Source organism: Talpa europaea (assembly GCF_964194135.1).
Source record: "Talpa europaea genome assembly, chromosome: 5".
In the NCBI taxonomy this organism is placed as follows: Eukaryota; Metazoa; Chordata; class Mammalia; order Eulipotyphla; family Talpidae; genus Talpa; species Talpa europaea.
In genome coordinates this window covers 123473947-123493769 of record NC_140071.1, presented here as the reverse complement: position 1 = coordinate 123493769, position 19823 = coordinate 123473947, and the positions used below count along the sequence as shown (strand labels likewise).

The following is a 19823-nucleotide window of genomic DNA, read 5'->3' as shown; positions in this document are numbered from 1 at the left end:
ATTTTTGAAGCAACTGGGGATTTTTAAATATGAACTCAGGTTAAGAAATTGCACTTAATTCTTTTGAGCATAATAACAACATGACTAGAAGATTTTTAAGTCACAGATGCATACTCAAATATTTTAATATTGTTTAGGTTTTGTTGTTTTGGCAAAACGACAGGAATCCTAAGGATGAATGATTCAAAACTACTAAAATATTAGTAGTTGTAGAAACTGGATTAATAGATATCTGGGGACTTATTATGGTTGTCTCTGTACTTTGGGGTATCTGAAAGTTTTCTTGATAAAAAGTTTTTGACCATAGTCAATATAAGAGCTCTTCACACTATAGAGAATTACATCTTTCTTGTCTAGAGATTAGCCTTTCAGTGGCTTCAACGCCTCAAATAAAAAACCTGATGCTTAGAAATATAAATTACCTTTTTGTTCCAGAAGTAGCAGTAGCAAAACTATACTGTAGCCTCTTATCACTTCAGATGCCATTCAGACTTATTTAACATGTAATTCTCTAAAAGATGGTTGTCTGGTTTCTTATTCCACATTAGATCTAATAAAGGAAGAGACAGCAGGAGAAATGACAGTTCACATACTGACTAAGGGAAAATGGATAAAAGAATAGCTCAATGCATAATACAGTGATAGACTAATTCATCCAAAATTAAAATGTTAACCTTTATCTATCTGTCTGTTACCATTCTAATTTCTTTATTTATTTAATCTCTTATCCAAATGACCACCCACTGACACTGGCACTCTTGTAATCTGCAATGAACAGATAAGGAAACAGGAGCATGCAGAGGTTGAGTAACTTGCCTGGGATCACACAGCATGTAGCCTGTGTTGTTAAATACTGTCATCAACAAAAGTTTCACTGTAGGCAGGTATCAGGATGAAATGAAAATTCAGGTATTTTTTCCTATTGAAATTTTTTTCAAAGTGAACTTTCAGCAGTGAACTTAATGTAGTGTATACATATGTGTATACACTCAACTAGGAGCACCTAAAACAATTTAATGTTACTTCAACAAAAAATAATTTTCAGAGTTCTAACAATGTCTGAAAGGATAAGCTGGCTGTTCAGATGTCTCCCTGAAGGAAGCAAAGTAGAAAAAGCGTGGACTTCAAAGTAAGAGAGACCTGGGTGAAGACCCCAGCTCCCTCTTTAACCAGTAGTTGGATCTTAAACAAGTTACTTAACCTCTCTGATCCTCTGATTTCTCAGCTTTAATGGGGAAGCAGTAATTTACAATGCTGTGATAACGGTCAAGGTAGTGAATGGCATCTAAATTTATTAAGAGCCATCACAAAAAACAAAATGAAAAAAGGTATAGAATATGTCCCACATAGGATGTATATAAAATGTTTAATAGCCCACATATGTATATTTGTATATATAAAATATAAAGAGACCAAAAGGGTATATGACAAATTTATAATATGCACATCTTGAAAAGAAGTAGGGAATCAGCCTGTCTTTGCACATCAAAGGGAATTCAACTTCATCTGCAATGTTCCTTTTATTTAAAAAATATCTGTTGGCAATGAATGGACTTGTAATACTAAGGACAAAAGGAGCTGCCCTTCAGGACCATACTCTTGTCAATAAAATTATTTCCCACAGGGGAAGAGGTTAATTCTGACACTGCTTAACATGTACAGTGGAATTGAAAAACTGCAAGGAATAGATGGCAGATAGTGGGTCCCAAGCTTCTCACAGGAGTCAAAATGTACATATCAGCAGGCAGAGGTGGCTAGAATTGCATAAAGAGCTCACCTGTACCTTCAGGGCTACCTCAAAGGAGCCCTGTTCTGTTTGCTACAATAAAAACTACAAACCTTCAAGCACAGATCCCAAGCATTTTCAGTTGCAAATCTAGGCAGAACTAACTGCTCACAAAGAGCAAGGAGAAAGACAGGGAGTCAGGGTTTACCCCATGGCAGAGAAAATTCAGTTGAGGATGAAAATGTTATTTCTGAGCCCTTCAAAGCAATGGCATATAGAGAAATTGTCACATATAAAGAGGAAAAAGAAGTCATTTTTTTTGGGGGGGGGGCAGAAAGAGTCCTTTTATGTGTTGAAGTTCCCAGTTCACTCAGTAGTTCACTTTTTCTTTAAAAAAATTTGAGGCGAAATCCATAAAACATAAAAATGAACCATTTTCCAGTGAATAATTCAGTGTCATTTAATAGATTTACAGTGCTTTGCCACAGGGCTCTATCTAATCCAAAGCGTCTTGAAGTATTTCTTTCTATGCTGGAATTTTACATGCAGAAACAACAGTTAAGTTATTAAAACATTTTCTTAGATTTTCCAGCCATTTAGACTTAAGCCCCAGATTGTGTTTAGGCACTTGATGGTTTGTTGCTTCCTGCCTAGGGTCAATTTAAATATTTTCACTTTTGATTAGGTGGGTGGAAAAGGTAATTATGGATTTCTACAGATGGTTGAAATCCCGTATGTTCATGTGTATATTAACAGAGTGTTTAAACATCTCAGAAAAAAGTTAGAACTTAGTTCAGACATATGCATTGCATCCAGAAGGGTTACACAGAGATTAATCAATGGCGTAAATAATACACATGGACTGTAATACAAAATCCAAACGTAGTTCCTCAACTCTCCACTGGATTTCTTCTACACACTGGGAATGTGGATTTAACTAAGCAAAAAATCAACTTCTTGAGCACTGGCATGGAAAATATTTCTCCTCCACTGGCAGGAGTAAATATCCTGCTACAATTTCACAGAGAAGGATGCCTTCTCGTTCACAATTTCTGTAGCTGCCCTGGGGTCACTGATGGTTACAGTCTGATTGAGAACCCACAGTGTATCATGGCTTGCCACTCCTCCACTCACGGCCAGCCCCTTAGACTTGGTTCTGTATCTCTACCCTGCTCTGATTCATTGACCACACAAACTGGACTCTGCAGCTGAGTTGGACTGACTCTCTAAATTGACTCTCTCTGGCCCTGGTAGATGAAAACATACTTTGTTACCTCAGAACTAGAACCACATAGAACCACATCAAGTCTCCTGAAAAATGTGGTAGCAGGGCCTCCCTGGTGGTGCAGGCGATTGAGCGCAGCGCTGTGAAGCTGTCTGCAGCCTCTGAAGCACAGGTTCAATCCCAGCCAGCCAGAGAGATACCCACATGGCATGGCAGTCTTCCCCTGCCTGGCCTGCTGCTCCCCTCAGCAGTGTATTTCAGTCAGTCTGCCTGTTCTGCTCCCCACTCTGTCTCTGGTGAATCCTCTCACCTTCTCACACATCTGGCCTGTACCCTGGTTCTTGTATGCATGAATAAATAAATCTTTTTTTAAAAAATGTGGTAACAGGGCCTCCCCGGTGGCACAGTGGTTGAGCGCTGGGTTGCAAAGCTGCCAGCAGCTTCTGCAGCGCCGGTACGATCCCCGGCTGCTCCCCGGCCACTGGAGGAGGGTCCCACATGGTGCGCAGACCTCTCCTGCCGCCCGCTGCTCCCCTCAGCAGTGTACTTCGGTCCTTCTGCCTGCTCTGCTCTCCCCTCTGGCTCTGGTGAATTCTCTCACCCTCCCGTGCTTCTGACTGTACCCAGTGCTTATATAAATAAATAAATAAATCTTTGAAAAAAAAAAAATTCTTAAAAAAATAAAAAATATGGTAACAAACTTCTCTTTCGCTCTTTCCTTTTTTGCTATTTCTCAAATAGCAAGATAAGACTGAGCCAAGACCCTGTCTTGGATTCATGAAAAGTAACTGCTTCATGATTTATGAGCTTTCCACTCAAGGGAAGAATCAATAGAAGGAAAAGATTTGGGGAGAACAATCCAATAAGTAACTTTAAGCCTATAATACATTATTACTTTTCTGAAATTTCATATTACCACTTTATATATAATAGGCGCTCGATATATATTTATTTGAATTGGATCAGGATATTTTTTTCTTCTTTAATAATCTCTACTCTGAGGAACATTTTACCTTACTGCATTGATTGCATAATTATAGTATTTGATGCCAGCTGTTCAACTCTAATAAATAATTATCTTTAAATAGCCTTCGATTTTTGTAATGAACTGTGTTTCCCATTCTGCCTCTTCGGTGCTTCATAACCATTACTCATGAGACCCCATATGTACTGCCTATAGTAGTGGTCCTTAAATTCCAGGTTTATTTTATAACCTTGTTTTAAAATGCAGATTCCTGGGCCCCTCAACCACAGTGTTCTTTTGGTTTGAGAAGGGAACTTGGAACCTGCGTTTTAACAAGCACCCTGGGGATGTGTGTAAAGATAATCCAGGGAGCACATTTTAGAATGTGATCCATAGAGTTGACCTTACCCTAAACTGAGGGTCCAGCCTGATTTAAAGCAGAAAGAAGATAAAGAACCAACAGTTAATCGCTAGTGTGTGATGAGGAGGATCATCTTGAGACATCTAGGACATGATCTTGTTTCACTAATCATGATACTCTCCCTCCTACCTCCCTTCCACTCTGCTTCATGCCCCAAAACTAGCCACTCTTGGTGTGGAGCTTAGTAGCTGTGCCAAAACATCCCTGAGCTTCATTGCTAGAGAACTTTGAATACTAAATCTCATATTAAAAAATAGCTCCCTGGGCCTCCCCAGTGGCAGAGCGGTTGAGCGCTGGGTTGCGAAGCTGCCCGCAGCCTCTGCGGCACCGGTTCGATCCCCGGCTGCTCCCCGGCCACTGGAGGAGGGTCCCACATGGCGCGCAGACCTCACCTGCCGCCCGCTGCTCCCCTCAGCAGTGTACTTCGGTCCTTCTGCCTGCTCTGCTCTCCCCTCTGGCTCTGGTGAATTCTCTCACCCTCCCGTGCTTCTGACTGTACCCAGTGCTTGTATAAATAAATAAATAAATCTTTAAAAAAAAAAAAATAGCTCCCTGCCCACCACATCCTCTAGCCTTGTCTAGATTCTACTACCTTTTTTTTTTTAATTCCCCAGTGGCTACTGCTTAGAAGTCCTCTTTCTTTCCTTGCACATGTGGGTTTGCTGAATGCCTCATCCCAGCCCTAAGACCTCATTCCCTACAGTAGATGATCCTGACTGAGCATGCTGACCATCCTTACTCAGAACTAGCCAAGAGGAATGGGTGAATCACCAGACTGGCTGCCCTTACAAAGAGTCTCCTCTGTCATTGTTCTCACTACAAAGTAGTACAAATGTGTTGGAGAAAGGGTTTTTAATAAAAAAGCCATAAAAACAAAGTAAATTTAGAGCTCCCACACAAAGATAGCCATTGATAACCTTGCTGTATATTCTTAGGACATCTTTCTTATGCATGTATACATAGCCATCTCTCTCATAAATATGTTCTGATATATAGTGATGCTGATATATAACACATCAGAATTATTTTACACATGCTGCTGTAAGTTACCTTCTCACCTAATAGTATATTATAAACACCTTTCTTTGTCAATACAGTTCTGGAACATACTTGGTACATCCTTTAAATAGAGATGCCATTTTATATATTATATTTATTATATTAAATTGTATATATAACTGTTCCCATTTGCTAAAGATTTATGTTGCCTTGTCAACTCTTTCCTATTAAAGAAGAAAAATTGCCAGGTCAAAAATTATATTTTAAGGACTTTAATACAGATTGCCAGAATATCCTTGAAAGAAATATTGGATCAATTACACATTCATCAGCACTATTTAGATATTTTCTAACACCTTCATTTAACAATGAGCACATGTCTTTCTTTGCCAAGTTTTAGGGATAAAATGATATCTTGCTTATATTACTAATTGTTACAGTTAATAGCAGCTGTACAGTGATTTCAAACTTGTTTCATTTGTAGCTGTGTAAATCCAGGACTTAGAATCATGCTATAAGCGCTTTACAAAACATTTTTTTCTATTTGAAAGCTTACATGATTGCTATGTCACAGGGCCCTGTGTGTTATTTTTCTTTGTCATAAATGAACAAAAAAATCTTAGTAGAGCAACTTTTGTTGTATCATGTAAACTTTGCAAAATAAATTTGCTGCAAAATTTTGTAATTTAAATTTCTCTGCTATGTAAACTCAATTCTCAATAGATGAATTTATTATAATTACAATATAACTGATCTAATTTTACTTATGAGATAATTCATGGCAAAAAAAAGTATTTGCTGTGATTAAAAGAGAAAATGCATGGAACATTCTGTCTGTCATTCATATTTAGTGAGAAGCCACGTGATATGACAATTAAGCTGCACTTTCTTGATGATACACTAAACTGAGCCTTCTTATTGATACACAGGGACTGTTAGGTGAAAAATACGGAAACATCCGAATCCCTGGAGAAGTTGAAGCCTCGGAGTTTGAAATGATTTTGGATGCTGCCATCGAGGCAAAGCTGGAGACCAAATTACTGGAAGAGTGGTACTGTCGAGATGAGAACTCGGTGCCAGCAGCTTATTACCTCAGACCCAAGTCAGAACTGCTGAAAAGCAATAAAAATGCAGTAAGTTACTTCTCTCTCCAAAGTACCTATCTGTCCACTACTTTAAACTACTACTTGCAAAGATTACTTTAAACTATTTCTGACAAAGAGCAAGTGAAGATCAAGTGTAAACTACTTCTGGCATCCCAGAGTGGTTTTGTCCACAAAAAGAAGGCACAGCAAGTTACTAAGCTCTGAGCTCTACATTTATTTTTAAAAACTAAATCTAAAGCTAAAATACCTTCCATTTTTGATTCACCTTTTCTTTTTCTTGGCAACTCAGACTCTTTCCATCTGGGTTATTTGCTCCTCCTTCCTGAAGTATATTTTCAATAAGTTCCATAAACCGTGGTCTACTAAACTTAGTGTTTGCTTATCTGCAAAGATGATTATTTTCCCATTTTACTATTATATGTCTGTTAATTTATAATGATTGTTATATGTTATGCTCCTATGTTTGTGAATTCATGTATTTTACCAGTTCTGGAACATTCCCAGCGATCCTCTCATCAGATAAGCTCACCTCTATCCCTTCTGTTCTTTCCTTTTTGCTCTTTATTTAGACTTACATGTGACATCTCTATCTTCTATACCTCTTAACTCTGATTCACATGAACAATTTCCTTATCTCTGTACTTATTTCCAGAACACTTCAGATATTTTCCATTTCACCATTTTTGTCTTCAGCCACGTCCACCCTGTCTATGCATTGAGTTTTCAAGTTCAACGGTCCTTTGTTATTTTTGAAAGCTTTTAAAAACATGCCATTTTTTTAGTCTCACTCTTTTTTAATTTTTTCCTCTAAAATTTCACATAATTCATGTGAATTCAGTGTCTTATGTAGAATCTTGAAGTGAGGTGGATTCATGCATAAGTGTTATGGAAACATTGTTGTCTCCTCCTTAAATTGGTCCCCAAATGTATCTGAGTGTCCCCTGAAATTAAATGAAACAGGAAGAGAAAATGGGGGGCGCTATTCATTGAATAGAATGTTTAGAGAAATGGAAACCGAGGTTTAGATACCACCCTCTTCCAATGAGAACATCCATGATACATTCAGTACACAGGCAGCAAGAGGAGGCGAGCTCAGGGTCAAGATACTTCTTCTAGTTAAGGACCTGGTATAGTTATCATTCTCATATTTAGCATAAAGTGTTTCTGCGGTCCTCCCCTGGTGGCGCAGGCGGTTGAGCAATGCACTGTGAAGCTGTCCACAGCATCTGCAGCGCCGGTTCGATCCCGGCCAACTGGCCGGCGAGAATCCCACATGGCACAGCAGACCTCTCTTGTCTCGCCTGCTGCTCCCCTCAGCAGTGTATTTCGCTAGTCTGCCTGTTCTGTTTCCCGCTCTGTGGTGAATCTTCTCCCGCGCATCTGGCCTGTACCCCGGTTCATGTATAAATAAATAAATAAATCTTTTAAAAAATAATAATAAAATTAAATTTAAAAAATATTTTCTGCATGTACCATGAAATTATAGTAGAATCCTTGATTTTTCTCCCCTACCATATACATTATTTAAAGTAATCATCTGCAAAAATATTGCTTCAAAAAAGAGGCATTTGGAGTACCCCCAAATCACTCCCAGTTATATATGCAGGTAGTAAATGTAGTAAGTGGTAAACATAGATATCAAAAAACATGATCTTGTTTCAATAAAAAAATTTTCTTAACATCACAATTTAAGAAACCAAGTATCTTGGGAGCACTTGCTCTGTATTACTATTTAATTGACTTTAATTGTTCCTCCCTATGATCCTCTAAGCAAATTTGTTTCTATTATCCTCTAGGGAAATTTAAATTATTCTGCATGTGTTGTTAAATGAGTGTATGAAAAAGATTATCATCAAGCTTCTATAAATATTACTTCCTTGGTAGGCAGGCCTCCCTGCCTTTAACTTTCTCTCCTCTTTAGAAGATAATGAAGACATGATTTTCTTACATTTATATCACTTGAGTGAAATGCAGGGAATAAAAGAAATATAAGAAAGCCCAACACACAAATCCTGTTTGATTCACACCCTTGTATAACTTGGTCAAGTTCACGTATAACATGGATATAATTTCTAACTTTCAGGGTTATACGGTTAAATAAAACACTGCTCTATTAAGCACTTATAGCACTGGCACATAGTAGTCCTTCAAATAATCATAGTTTTCTTGCCCTTAAAGGTTGAACTTCTTTAATGATTTTAAGACTAGGATCTTGACCTAGGGAGCTATCATGCTATCAGTTCAATAACCTGAGTTCAATACCAGGCCAGGGAGCTAACCCACATATGGCACAGCAGACTTCTCCTATCTCACCCACTGCTCCCCTCAGCAGTGTATTTCACTAGATCCACCTCTTGTGCTCCATACTCTGTCTCTTGTGAATTCTCTCACCACCCCCATACCTCTGGCCTACACCACAGTTCTTATATGCACAAATAAAAATAAATCTTTAAAAATATACTAATATCTCACTTTTACATTTCCATAGATGCAGTCTTCTGCCAATGCTGAGAATGAAAAGAACTGGCAAGAGATATCAGATGAGATCAAGAAGATATTTAAGGCTTCTGTAAAACTGTTACATGAAAAGGGAAAAATGAAACACAGTCAAGCTAAGAGGTACCTGTTCTCAGGTAATACTTCACTCACCCTCAGTACTCTAAGGAGTAGGTAAATGAAGGGTACATTTGCTGCTTCCCTTTTACAGTTTTGCAAATTTAATTTCATTTACTGCCTGGTAAAATGGCATTTTTCTAAATGTTTCCGTCTCCTAAAGAGGCAGGTTTTTTTTTTTTTGTTCTTAGCTCATAGAGAAGCCTTTACTTAACTTGAGGACTTCTCCAGAAAGTGTAATTTAAGAAGTCATAGAAGGCTGGATATGGTAGACCAGACTCTGTCAGTGTTTCTCAGCTGAGCTGTTAATTCACACATCTACTCACTTACTCCACAAAAATGTACGGAGCACCTGCTCTGTGCCTATCCCGGGGAACAGGAAGAAGGTAGCCAGCCCCACGGGGGGAGAGCTGAGGTCCGAAGGCAGACACAGACCATAGCAACCTTATGTCTTATTCCAGGTAAGATGGGAAGCCGTTGGAATTTTCAAATAAAAATAAAGGGAGTGGTAGGATCTAATTTATTTTTTAAAATAAATTTTATTTTTATATTCCCCATACAATTGCAATCCCCTTATTTTGACCCCAATCCCTCTCCTCCCCCACCCCACCACCCATAGAGTGTCTCTGGTTCATAGGTGTTTCTTGATTTTGATTTTCACTTTCTTATAGTTATTCATTTTCCTGGTCCCTTATTTAAGTTTTCTAGATTCCTGCTATGAGTGAGACCATCCAGTATTTTTCTTTTTCTTTCTGGCTTATTTCGCTGAGCATGATCCCTTCCAGCGCCATCCATGTTGCTGCAAACTGCATGTGTTTATCTTTTTTGAATGCTGAGTAATATTCCATGGTATATATGTACCACATCTTCTTGATCCAGTCATCTATTTTTGGGCATTTGGGCTGTTTCCAAAACTTAGCTATTGTAAATAGTGCTGCTATAAACATAGGGGTGCAGGTGTTCTTTGGAATTGATGTTTCTGTGTCCTTTGGTTAAATTCCTAGGAGTAGAATTGCTGGATCATATGGAAGCTCTATGTTTAGTGGATCCAGAAATCTCTACACAGCTCTCCATAGTGGTTGGACCAGTTTGCACTCCCACCAGCAGTGCAGGAGAGTTCCTTTTTCTCCACATCCTTGCCAACATTTGTTGTTGCTGGTAGGATCTAATTTAACCTGAAAATAAAAATCACCCCAGCTAGTGGCAGAGACTTTTTTGCTGCCCTTTCTCAACTCTAGAAAGAAGGCTTTATTTTAGAAGTTGCAGAAAAAGCCATATACCTTGAAGGAGTATGTCAGTTATAGTTTCCAGGGGCAAACATTTCAGGGTAAAAGTAATCAAATATTTTTTTAACATTTTTAATAACTAAATGAAGGACCACAGGTAGGGAAGAAAAATATGTGGAACAATCACTTTCAAAAGACTGCTTGCCCTAAAAATTGCTTTGTTCTTTATTTTTATTTTTCTCCCCTAAAATCATGTACCAGCCATATTTTTTAACTGTTGATCCAGTCATACATGTTCTTACAGAGCCTCAATTCATGTACATGTCTTCTTGTGTATCAGCATATGTATCGTAAGCCATATTCCAGCTTATCTTTGAAGACATCAAGTTACTAAGTAATTTTTCTGTGTCTGCTCTTATGGTAGAATGGAATTTAACAGTGAATGGATAACTCAGATTGCTCAATAATCTCACCATGATTATGTTTTATTTTAAAAATGATTTTATATTTGCATTTCCATGTATTGGAAGTCCCATGGTAAAGGAGTCACATGGTAAAGGACTGACAAGGAAAAAACAAAGTAGATGTCTGCTTCTCCCTCCTCATTCTCTCCTGGCCCTGACTGGGCCTGCTCATCACTCACTGTCACTCTCAGAACTATTGGAGTCTCACAGGGAATCTAAGCAGACACTTATAGAATCATTATAAACTCAGTTTGCTTGCTTCTTTTTTTAAAAGATTTATTTTTATTTTTTATTTATGCATACAAGAGCTGGGGTGCAGGCCAGAGGAGTGGGGAGGGGAGGGTGAGAGGATTCACCAGAGACAGAATGGGGACGAGGAACAGGTGAATCTACTGAAATATACTGCTGAGGGGAGCAGCGGGCGAGACAGGAGAGGTCTGCTGTGCCATGTGGGTTAGCTCCCTGGCCGGAGATCAACTCCTGCTGCAGTGACTGCGGATAGCTTCATAGCACTACAACTTAAACCCTTGTGCCTTCAGGGAGGCCCTGCTTTCTTTATTATGCTTATGCTCAGCCTCTGGGGTCTGAGTGGGGAGGAAATGAGGTAATTTACTTAAAACTCATTGTTCTGTAGATTCTAGATTCCTGGATTCTAGAAAACTTAAATAAGGGACCAGGAAAATGAATAACTATAAGAAAGTGAAAATCAAAATCAACAAAAAACTATGAACCAGAGACACTTTTAGGGGGGCGGGGGCGGGAGGGGAGGGATTGGGGTCAGAATGGGGGGGCTGCAATTGTATGGGGAATATAACAATAAAATTTATTATAAAAAAAAAAAATAGCGGATGGTCTCACTCATAGCAGGAATCTAGAAAACTTAAATAAGGGAACAAGAAAATGAATAACTATAAGAAAGTGAAAATCAAAATCAACAAAAAACTATGAACCAGAGACACTTTTAGGGGGGCGGGGGCGGGAGGGGAGGGATTGGGGTCAGAATGGGGGGGGCTGCAATTGTATGGGGAATATAAAAATAAAATTTATTATTAAAAAAAAAAAGAAAAATCAAAGTAAAAAAAAAAAAGCTCATTGTTCTGGGTTCAAGGCTGCTTAGGAAAATACAAAGAGGAAATGAAGAAGCTAAGAAATTATTCTACGGACAACTTTTTACATACTATCAGCAAAACAATCTACCACAAGTAACTGAGCGTGAAGGCCTGGGAGTGTGGGTACATTGCTTCTTTGTTCTAGGTAGTAAACCTTTTTGTCGTGTCTTCTTTCAGCTATAGAGGATGAGTTTGACTTTGCTCTAGGAAAACAGACTCCAGCATTCCTAAAGAAGTGTGTGTGCTACATTCGGAAAATTGCTAACATTGAGCGATTTGTGAAAATCCCAGAGATGGGAAAATACATGGATATAACCGGAACAGAACCAAGGATTATTCGGGACCCAGAAGCCCAAGAGAAGCTGATAAAACTCAGGGATGAATTTATTCCTACTATTGTTGCTTCATCTAATCTGAGAGTATACACATCAGTTACTCATTGTGACATGAAATTGGGCTATTCCCAAGAAATAGAAAATCATTACATAGAAGGACTCGGTAAACAGTTTTATGAGGACATGATTGATATAATTCAGGCAACAGTACAGCAGAATTTTGACACGGAAACTGATACACTCTACGACGAGATCCTTCAGCATTCGTCATTATGTAAAACATATGCTTCCTTCTATGAGTACAAATGCGAATCTCTAAACATAGTGCATAAATACATTCTTCCGAGCAAAACTGGACACATCAACCCTCTTGTTATATACGGTGGACCATGCACTGGGAAGACCCTTTTGCTTGCTGAAGTAGCAAAGAAGGTAACAGTCTTTTCTTTTTCTTACATGTATTTGTAAAAACTTTTACTTTAGGGAAAAGATAAGTTGATCAAATTCATTTCCATTTTCTGTGTTTACTCTTTGAATTATAATTAGACTTTTTGGAATGGATATTTTAGTGTTTCCCTTTGGCTGAGACAACAGTGATATTGAAAGAATAAGACACATGGGGTGCAGTTATAGAAGGACTTAATTTTCTCTGTTCAAAGTCATGTTGTGGAGCTAGTTCCCTTTTTTAAAGATTTATTTATTTATGCATACAAGAACTGGGGTACAGGCCACAGGTGTGGGGGGTGAGAGGAGTCACTAGAGACACAGTGGGGAACAGAACAGGCAGATCTACTGAAATACACTGCTGAGGGGAGCAGTGGGCGAGACAGGAGAGGTCTGCTGCACCATGTGGGTCAAACTTGTGCTGCAGAGGCTGCGAACAGCTTCACAGTGCTGTGCTTAACTCCTTGCACCACCAGGGAGGCCCCCTAGTTCCCATTTGGATGGAAGCTAGTGAAGATCTCACAACTTACCCTTCTCAGCAAAGACAGACCCTCCAACCACTTCTGGACACTAAATCAGTCTCATTTCCACAATGAAGGTGTTGAGTCTAAAGATGACAATTAAACTTCAGTCCACATTTCTTTCCCCCAGACGGGAGCTACCGTAAGCAAGGCACTCCCGTGGGAAATAAGGATGGCCACATCTTTCTCCTTTTTTTCTTCATTTCACATTGCTCTTCTTCCCGCCACCCCCATCCCCAACCACATGCATGACCCCTGCAGAGTTGCCGTTTAAGGGATGTAGGAAGATAAGATGGCCAGAAAGTTCTGACATGATCAGTACTGTTCTGAGCTGGGCTCTGCACTCTGCAGCCTTGGGCAGGTATTTTAAGTTGCCTCCTGTCTCTTCTGAGACCTTTTCATGGTTTCCTAAAGGTCCTTTTCCTCTTGCATCCTGCCTGTCCTTGATGAGCTCCTCTCTGCTACAGTTCCCTAGACACAGGGGCGCATCTCTTTTCTAGCTGGCACATCCTTAGCTCCTAGACATCCAGCAACACACTGCTAGGATCTTTCTGCCAAAATTTTCTTCACAGCCTTGCAGACTCCCTAGACAGGACCTGGGGAAAAATACAAAGACCCTTGTCAGCTCACTCTTGTCTGCTTTCTGCCTCTGGTACACAGAATACACTCAGGTTTGGGATTACAAGGGGGGGGTTGTATTTTCCATGAGAAACTCTAGGCATGCTGTTTTAACCAGTTCTGGAATATAGGTCTTCATCACTCCTCCATCAGAGAAGTAACCAGCCTCACTCTACTTCCATATTTCTCAGATGTCACCAGACACCAGATGGCCTTGTGCCCTGAGCCCTTAGGGACACCTTGTAAGTGCTCCATTGTCATCCTTTTCCTGGGCTAGCAGTGAGGGGAAGGTATCTTTCAGCCCTGCCATTGGGGAGCAGGGTGGTGACAGACACATACCCTAATCTCCAACTTTTTTCTTGGTCTCTGGAATCTCTTTACTAGGAAAAAGGTGGGTTGTCCACTAAAAGTAGCAAAACTGGTTTTCACAACTTCCTTTTAATTCCTGCATGATTGTCTTCTGCATGATGGAAACTCACTCTGTCCTGTTAGGTCCTTTGTCCTCACACCTCTGTCTAAGTTGAACTAAACTAGTTCCACATTTAATCTCCTGTCATACTTGATATCAAAGTATAATGGCTATATTAGCCAGTGTTACCGCAGAATCTCTGTGTTATTCTTCTTTTGATTATTGTCTTACTAACAGCTTTCTTCAACTTCAGGAACAATTAATCTGTCACATGCTGGTCATCCTGAAGACAAGCATAGGTGCAAGCTGTGTTGCACCTTATGTGGGGATTAAGTCCCAAAGTAAGCTCACTGTCAAAAAGTCAGGCACATCAAACTTACCCTTAGTAAGTCCTTGGAAAAGCCAGCTTAGCGCTACTTAATGTGCCAAGTCCAGCCGCTGCTATTTCTACTTGTGTTAGAAGATACAACTCTTCCCTTAGTTGAACACCAGATGAAATAGCAGGCTTACATTTAGGAGCCACATTGCATCGAAATGAAAAGTGTCTGTGTACATACGTGTGTGCACATGTGTGTGTCTCTGAACAATTTGTAAGTGACCTTTCAAACTACAGAATTATTGCAAATTTGCAAGATAGTAACACTGTGAGGGTCACGTGGGAACTGAAATCAAATGAGAAAACACATGTGCAATTTCACACTCATGCTCAGGATTTTATCCTTGGGGAGGAAGAAGGGGCAAGATGGCCAGAGGGTAGAGTTGTTGAACTTGACTCAGTTACTGCTGCAATGCCACATCCCTCGCATGCCTGGGGGCACAGTCACGTGGGATAAGCAACCTGGTGGTCAAAAAATAGTATCCAAAACTTTATTACCTTTAGTAGGATGATGCTGAGGGTCTCACCTGTAGATTTTAATGCGTGAACTTCATGACAGCTCTTTGACTTGGGTCTTCCATTTCCTAGCTCCAGGTAATTATCTACATGGTCAGGGTTATCAGGAGCCTAACTCTGGAAGAGGAAATGTTATTGTATCCCACCATGTGAATATTGATTACCATTCTAAATGCAGCCTTTATGTTTCAGGCTTATGGCTGGCTACAGGAAGACACAGGGCCAGAATCAGACCCCGTCATCGTGGTGAGATTTCTAGGGACCACAGACATGAGCACTGACCTCAGGACCCTCCTTCTAAGTGTATGCGAACAATTGGCAGTTAACTACCGGTGTCTGGTTCAGAGCTACCCTAAGAAGATCCATGACCTCCGTGACTTATTTATAAACCTTTTGAACGAGTCTTCATTGCAGAGACCTCTAGTAATAATATTCGACTCTCTGGAACAACTCTCAGAGAACGATGAGGCCAGGAAGCTCTGGTGGCTCCCGGCTCACCTTCCCCGCTGCGTTCGGATAGTCCTCTCCACACTGCCCAACAAATATGGAATCCTGCAGAAACTCAGGTGCCTTATCCATGAGGAAGACAACTACATCGAGTTGATTCCCCGGGACAGGAAGATGTGCAGCCAGGTGCTCAAACACCAGCTGCTGCGGGTCAAAAGGAAGGTCACCTCGGGCCAGCAGATTTATGTAAACAATGCATTCTCCAAGTGCACACTACCGATGTTTGTGAACCTGACCTTCAGGGAGGTGAGACACTGGCGATCTCACAAAGACGTGGATGAATCGTCCCTCTGTGTCACTGTTCATGAAAGCATAGAGCAGCTCTTCTGGTCCTTGGAGAAGAAGTGTGGTCAGAAACTGGTGTCCAGGGCTCTTGGTTACATCACCATGGCCAAAATGGGCTTAAGTGAAATGGAACTGGAGGACGTGCTAGCCCTAGACAACAGTGTTATGAATGAGCTCCATGAGCACGCCAGGCCCAGCAACCCCCTGAGAGTACCTTATTTGTACATGGCAAGGCTCAAGGAGGGGCTCAGTGGATACTTAATAGAAAGACATGTGAAGAATGTCACGCTGCTGGTTTGGGCCAACAGACACCTGCATCTTATAGCCCAGAAGTTGTATCTGCAGGATGAGAAAGCCCTGCGTGAAATGCACACCATCCTGGCAGACTATTTTCTGGGTGTCTGGTCGGGTGGTCGGAGGAAAGCTTTCTGTCTTGAAGACCCCTTCTTGAATGGATGTCTGGACTTGGAGAACAGAAGCTTGCTTGATGAAGAAAAGCATTTCATGGAACAGGCTTCCTTTGACAGGCAGTCTCCAGACCAGCCCTGGGTATTCCAGTGTAATCCCCTGGAGCCTGATATCTTTTTCGTCAATCATCGGAAAATGTCTGAGCTCTTGCATCACCTGACCAGGTGTGGGAAAACTGATGACCTGCTTTATGGCATCATCATGAACTTCAGCTGGCTTTACACCATGATCAAAATTGGCCAGTTCGACAAGGTAATCTCAGACATCGAGCTGGCTTACAACTACTCGCAAGAGAAGGAGCTGAAGTTCCTGGGGAGCACCCTCCGCAGCATCAAAAACAAGGTCATTGAATTTCCTGGCTCTCTTTCGGCAGAGCTTCAGCAAAGACTGCTGCCCGTTGTGAGTTCGCTGCCCAAACTGAGGCATCTTCTTTTAGAATGTGACAAAGACGGGCCCAAATATTGCTCTATCGTGCCATTACATTCATCCATGGACGTCACGTACAGCCCAGAGCGCCTTCCCTTGTCATCTAGCCACCTGCACGTCACTGAGATTCTGCCCACCTGTAACCCCAGTACTGTTCTCACTGCTTTAGAAAACGGCTCCATCAGCACATGGGATGTGGAAACCCGTCAACTACTCAGGCAAATCACCACAGCCCAGTCTGTCATCCTGGGCATGAAACTCAGCAGTGACGAAAAGTATCTTGTAGTGGCTACGACAAATAACACCTTGTTGATTTATGACAATGTCAATTCTTGTCTCCTATCCGAAGTGGAAATCAAAGGAACCAAGCATGGAAGCAGCTCCACCTACATCAATGGGTTTACACTGTCTGTCAACCACGCCCTGGCCTGGCTGGAAGCCAGCAAAGACGTCACTGTCATTGACCTGCTGTACGGATGGCCCCTTTACCAGTTCCACTGCTGGTATGAAGTGACCTGTGTCCAGTGCTCTCTGGATGGCGCGTATGCTTTCTGTGGCCAGTACCTGAACACCACCACCATATTCCACTTGGGGAGTGGAGAAAAGATATGTACGGTGACATCCGAATTTTCAGGGGGTTTTGTGAAGTTTCTTCTCATCTTGGACACAGCTCAAGAAATGGTGATGGTAGACAGTGAGGGAAGTCTCTCTGTTTGGAATACCGAGGACATAGCCAGCCCCCAGCTGACGGATGACTTCGACTGCCGCAGAGAAGACAGTGAGGTGGTCAGCATTGAACTTTCAGAGGACCAAAGTGCCATTCTGATCTGTAAAGCCCTTGGCATCGAGCTCCTGGACACTGGGCTGTGGAAGGTGGCTGAAAAGTTCAGAGCTAAGCACAATGAACGCTTTATATCTGCCGTGCTGTCCAAAAATGGAGACTGCATCATCGCCACCATGGAAAATACCTCAGCCGTGTTTTTTTGGAGACGGGACACAGGACAATGTATGGCAAGTTTACAGGAAATCTCAGGTTCCATAGTTAAGTTGGTGAGATCCAGTCACCACAATATGCTCCTGTCTTTATCAACCAGTGGTGTTCTTTCTATCTGGGACATCGATATCATCACAGCCATGTCCAACATAGATAAGACTGGAAAACCCATCCAGAGTCTGGTGTTACCCGCCAGAGGGGAAATCATTTACTCCCTCGATGGCTCTGATTGCGTTCATAAATGGAACTTCAGCAGTGGGTTCATCGAAGCGGTATTTAAGCATGAAGGGATAGTCGAGCACTGTGTGCTGACATCCTCTGGAGACATAATGGTGACATCAGATGACAAAAGCAGCCAGTACGTCTGGCACACCAACAGCGGTGAAAACCTCTTCCGAATTAATGGGCAGAGAATATCTCAGCTGCTGATCACACACAACGACCAGTTTGTGGTCTCTCTCTGTGAGGAAAATGCCTCCAGGGTTTGGAGACTGGCCACTGGCCACCGGGTCTGCAACATTCTGACCACTTTGCAGAACGCCTTCATCACCTCTGCAAATACCTTCGTGGTGGGAATGACCAAAAGCAAAGTGCTGGCAGTCAGCCTTTGGACAGGAAGCATCACCAAGAAATTTTGCTGTGAAGATGGCACCACCATCGTGAATTTCAAACTGATCCCTGACTGTCCTGACATCATCGTGTTTATCACGTCGGCTGAGACAGTGAATATCTGGAGTCTGACAGATGAAGTCATCTGTCGCCGTGTGCAGCTTCCAAGCAACTTCTTGAAAAATCTAGAGGATTTTGAAATTTCTCCCAATGGAAAGCTTGGCATTATATCCAGGGGAGATGAAAATATCAACGTGCTGGACTTACACAGTGGTAAATTACGGGTAGTCCATGCCTCTGGGGTCATCTGGCGGCAGAGGCTGTCTCGAGATGGTCGCTACCTGGTGTACATTTGCTTCCGGAACGGAGAAGAGGATGAAAATGGAGTCACATCTAGTTTAATTGTCATGAGACTGGCCGATGGCAAAAATATCGGTGCTTGTTCCCTTTATAAAACACCAACTTTTCTGGCTCTCTCACAGAGGCACCTGAACATCATTGTGGGCTTTGATGATGGGAGTATAGGGATATACACAGTGGTGGACCGTGTAGATGCTGCACTGAAAATTAAAATCGCCACCTCAAACAGCAGACAAATTTTCAACAATGCGACACAGTCATCCAGGCCAAAGTGCAGTAGTTATAATTTTAAAGTGTCTGTGGACTGTTTATGGAGGGAGTCCACGGAGGTCTTTGCAAGAGATAGTCCTATCACAGTAAGTGACTCCACTGAGCCCAGTGAAGCTGCGCCCTCCAAGAAACACAATTCTTGCTATGACCGAATGTGCTCGGCCCTAGAGTCCAGGAGCCACAGCTACGCCCCTGACAATTGACAAAATATTTATCCACCTGAACATCATTGTGGGCTCAATGAAAACACATGGACATACGCACACGCGTGCGCGCGCGCGCGCACGCACACAAACAACACACACACACACACACACACACACACAGAGACACATCTGTATCCCAAATGATAAACTATTTCTTAAAAGACAGGAAAGCTGTTGGAGTTCTGATGTTAATTATTGACATGCTTGCTCATAAAATGTACAGAAATGTGAAACTAGTTTTGAGTTTGGTCTTTTTGTTGAAGTTTATCTGGTAATGAAGTCTTGACTGGGAATTTCTAGAAACTGTATTTAGGTAGTTACTTCACCTGGAAGTAAAAGGATAGTTTTAATATTAGCTGTGTGGGAAGAAGCAACATAACTCATCCCATTGGATCAGGGAAGCATGGCTAGAGTTATGTTCAGACCGTTTGGACTGGAATTAATTCTATTGAAATTGTGAACACAAAGAGCTGCTTGACTTCAGATGATTGTGTGGCCATAAGTAAACACAGCCTTAATCTCTTCTTACATTTTACAATCCTGACAACTGTGTAAACCCAGTCTGCACATTGAAGGTCTAAAGGTGCATAATAATGTGACAAAAATGCCCAGATGTCCTCCTGGTT

At 41.3% G+C, this 19823-nt stretch overlaps 1 protein-coding gene across 1 annotated transcript in view; it reads left to right on the top strand.

Moving 5' to 3' along the window:
* Nucleotides 1–19194, top strand: part of NWD2 (NACHT and WD repeat domain containing 2) — a gene marked incomplete at both ends in the record, with an annotated part of 118382 nt that extends 99188 nt beyond the window's left edge. The window contains 4 exons of the mRNA XM_084233596.1: nt 6265–6468; nt 8930–9074; nt 12031–12620; nt 15265–19194. Coding sequence (XP_084089722.1) covers nt 6265–6468; nt 8930–9074; nt 12031–12620; nt 15265–19194 — 4869 coding nt within the window. The remainder of the gene's footprint in view (nt 1–6264; nt 6469–8929; nt 9075–12030; nt 12621–15264) is intronic.
* Between the last annotated feature and the right edge of the window lie 629 nt (nt 19195–19823).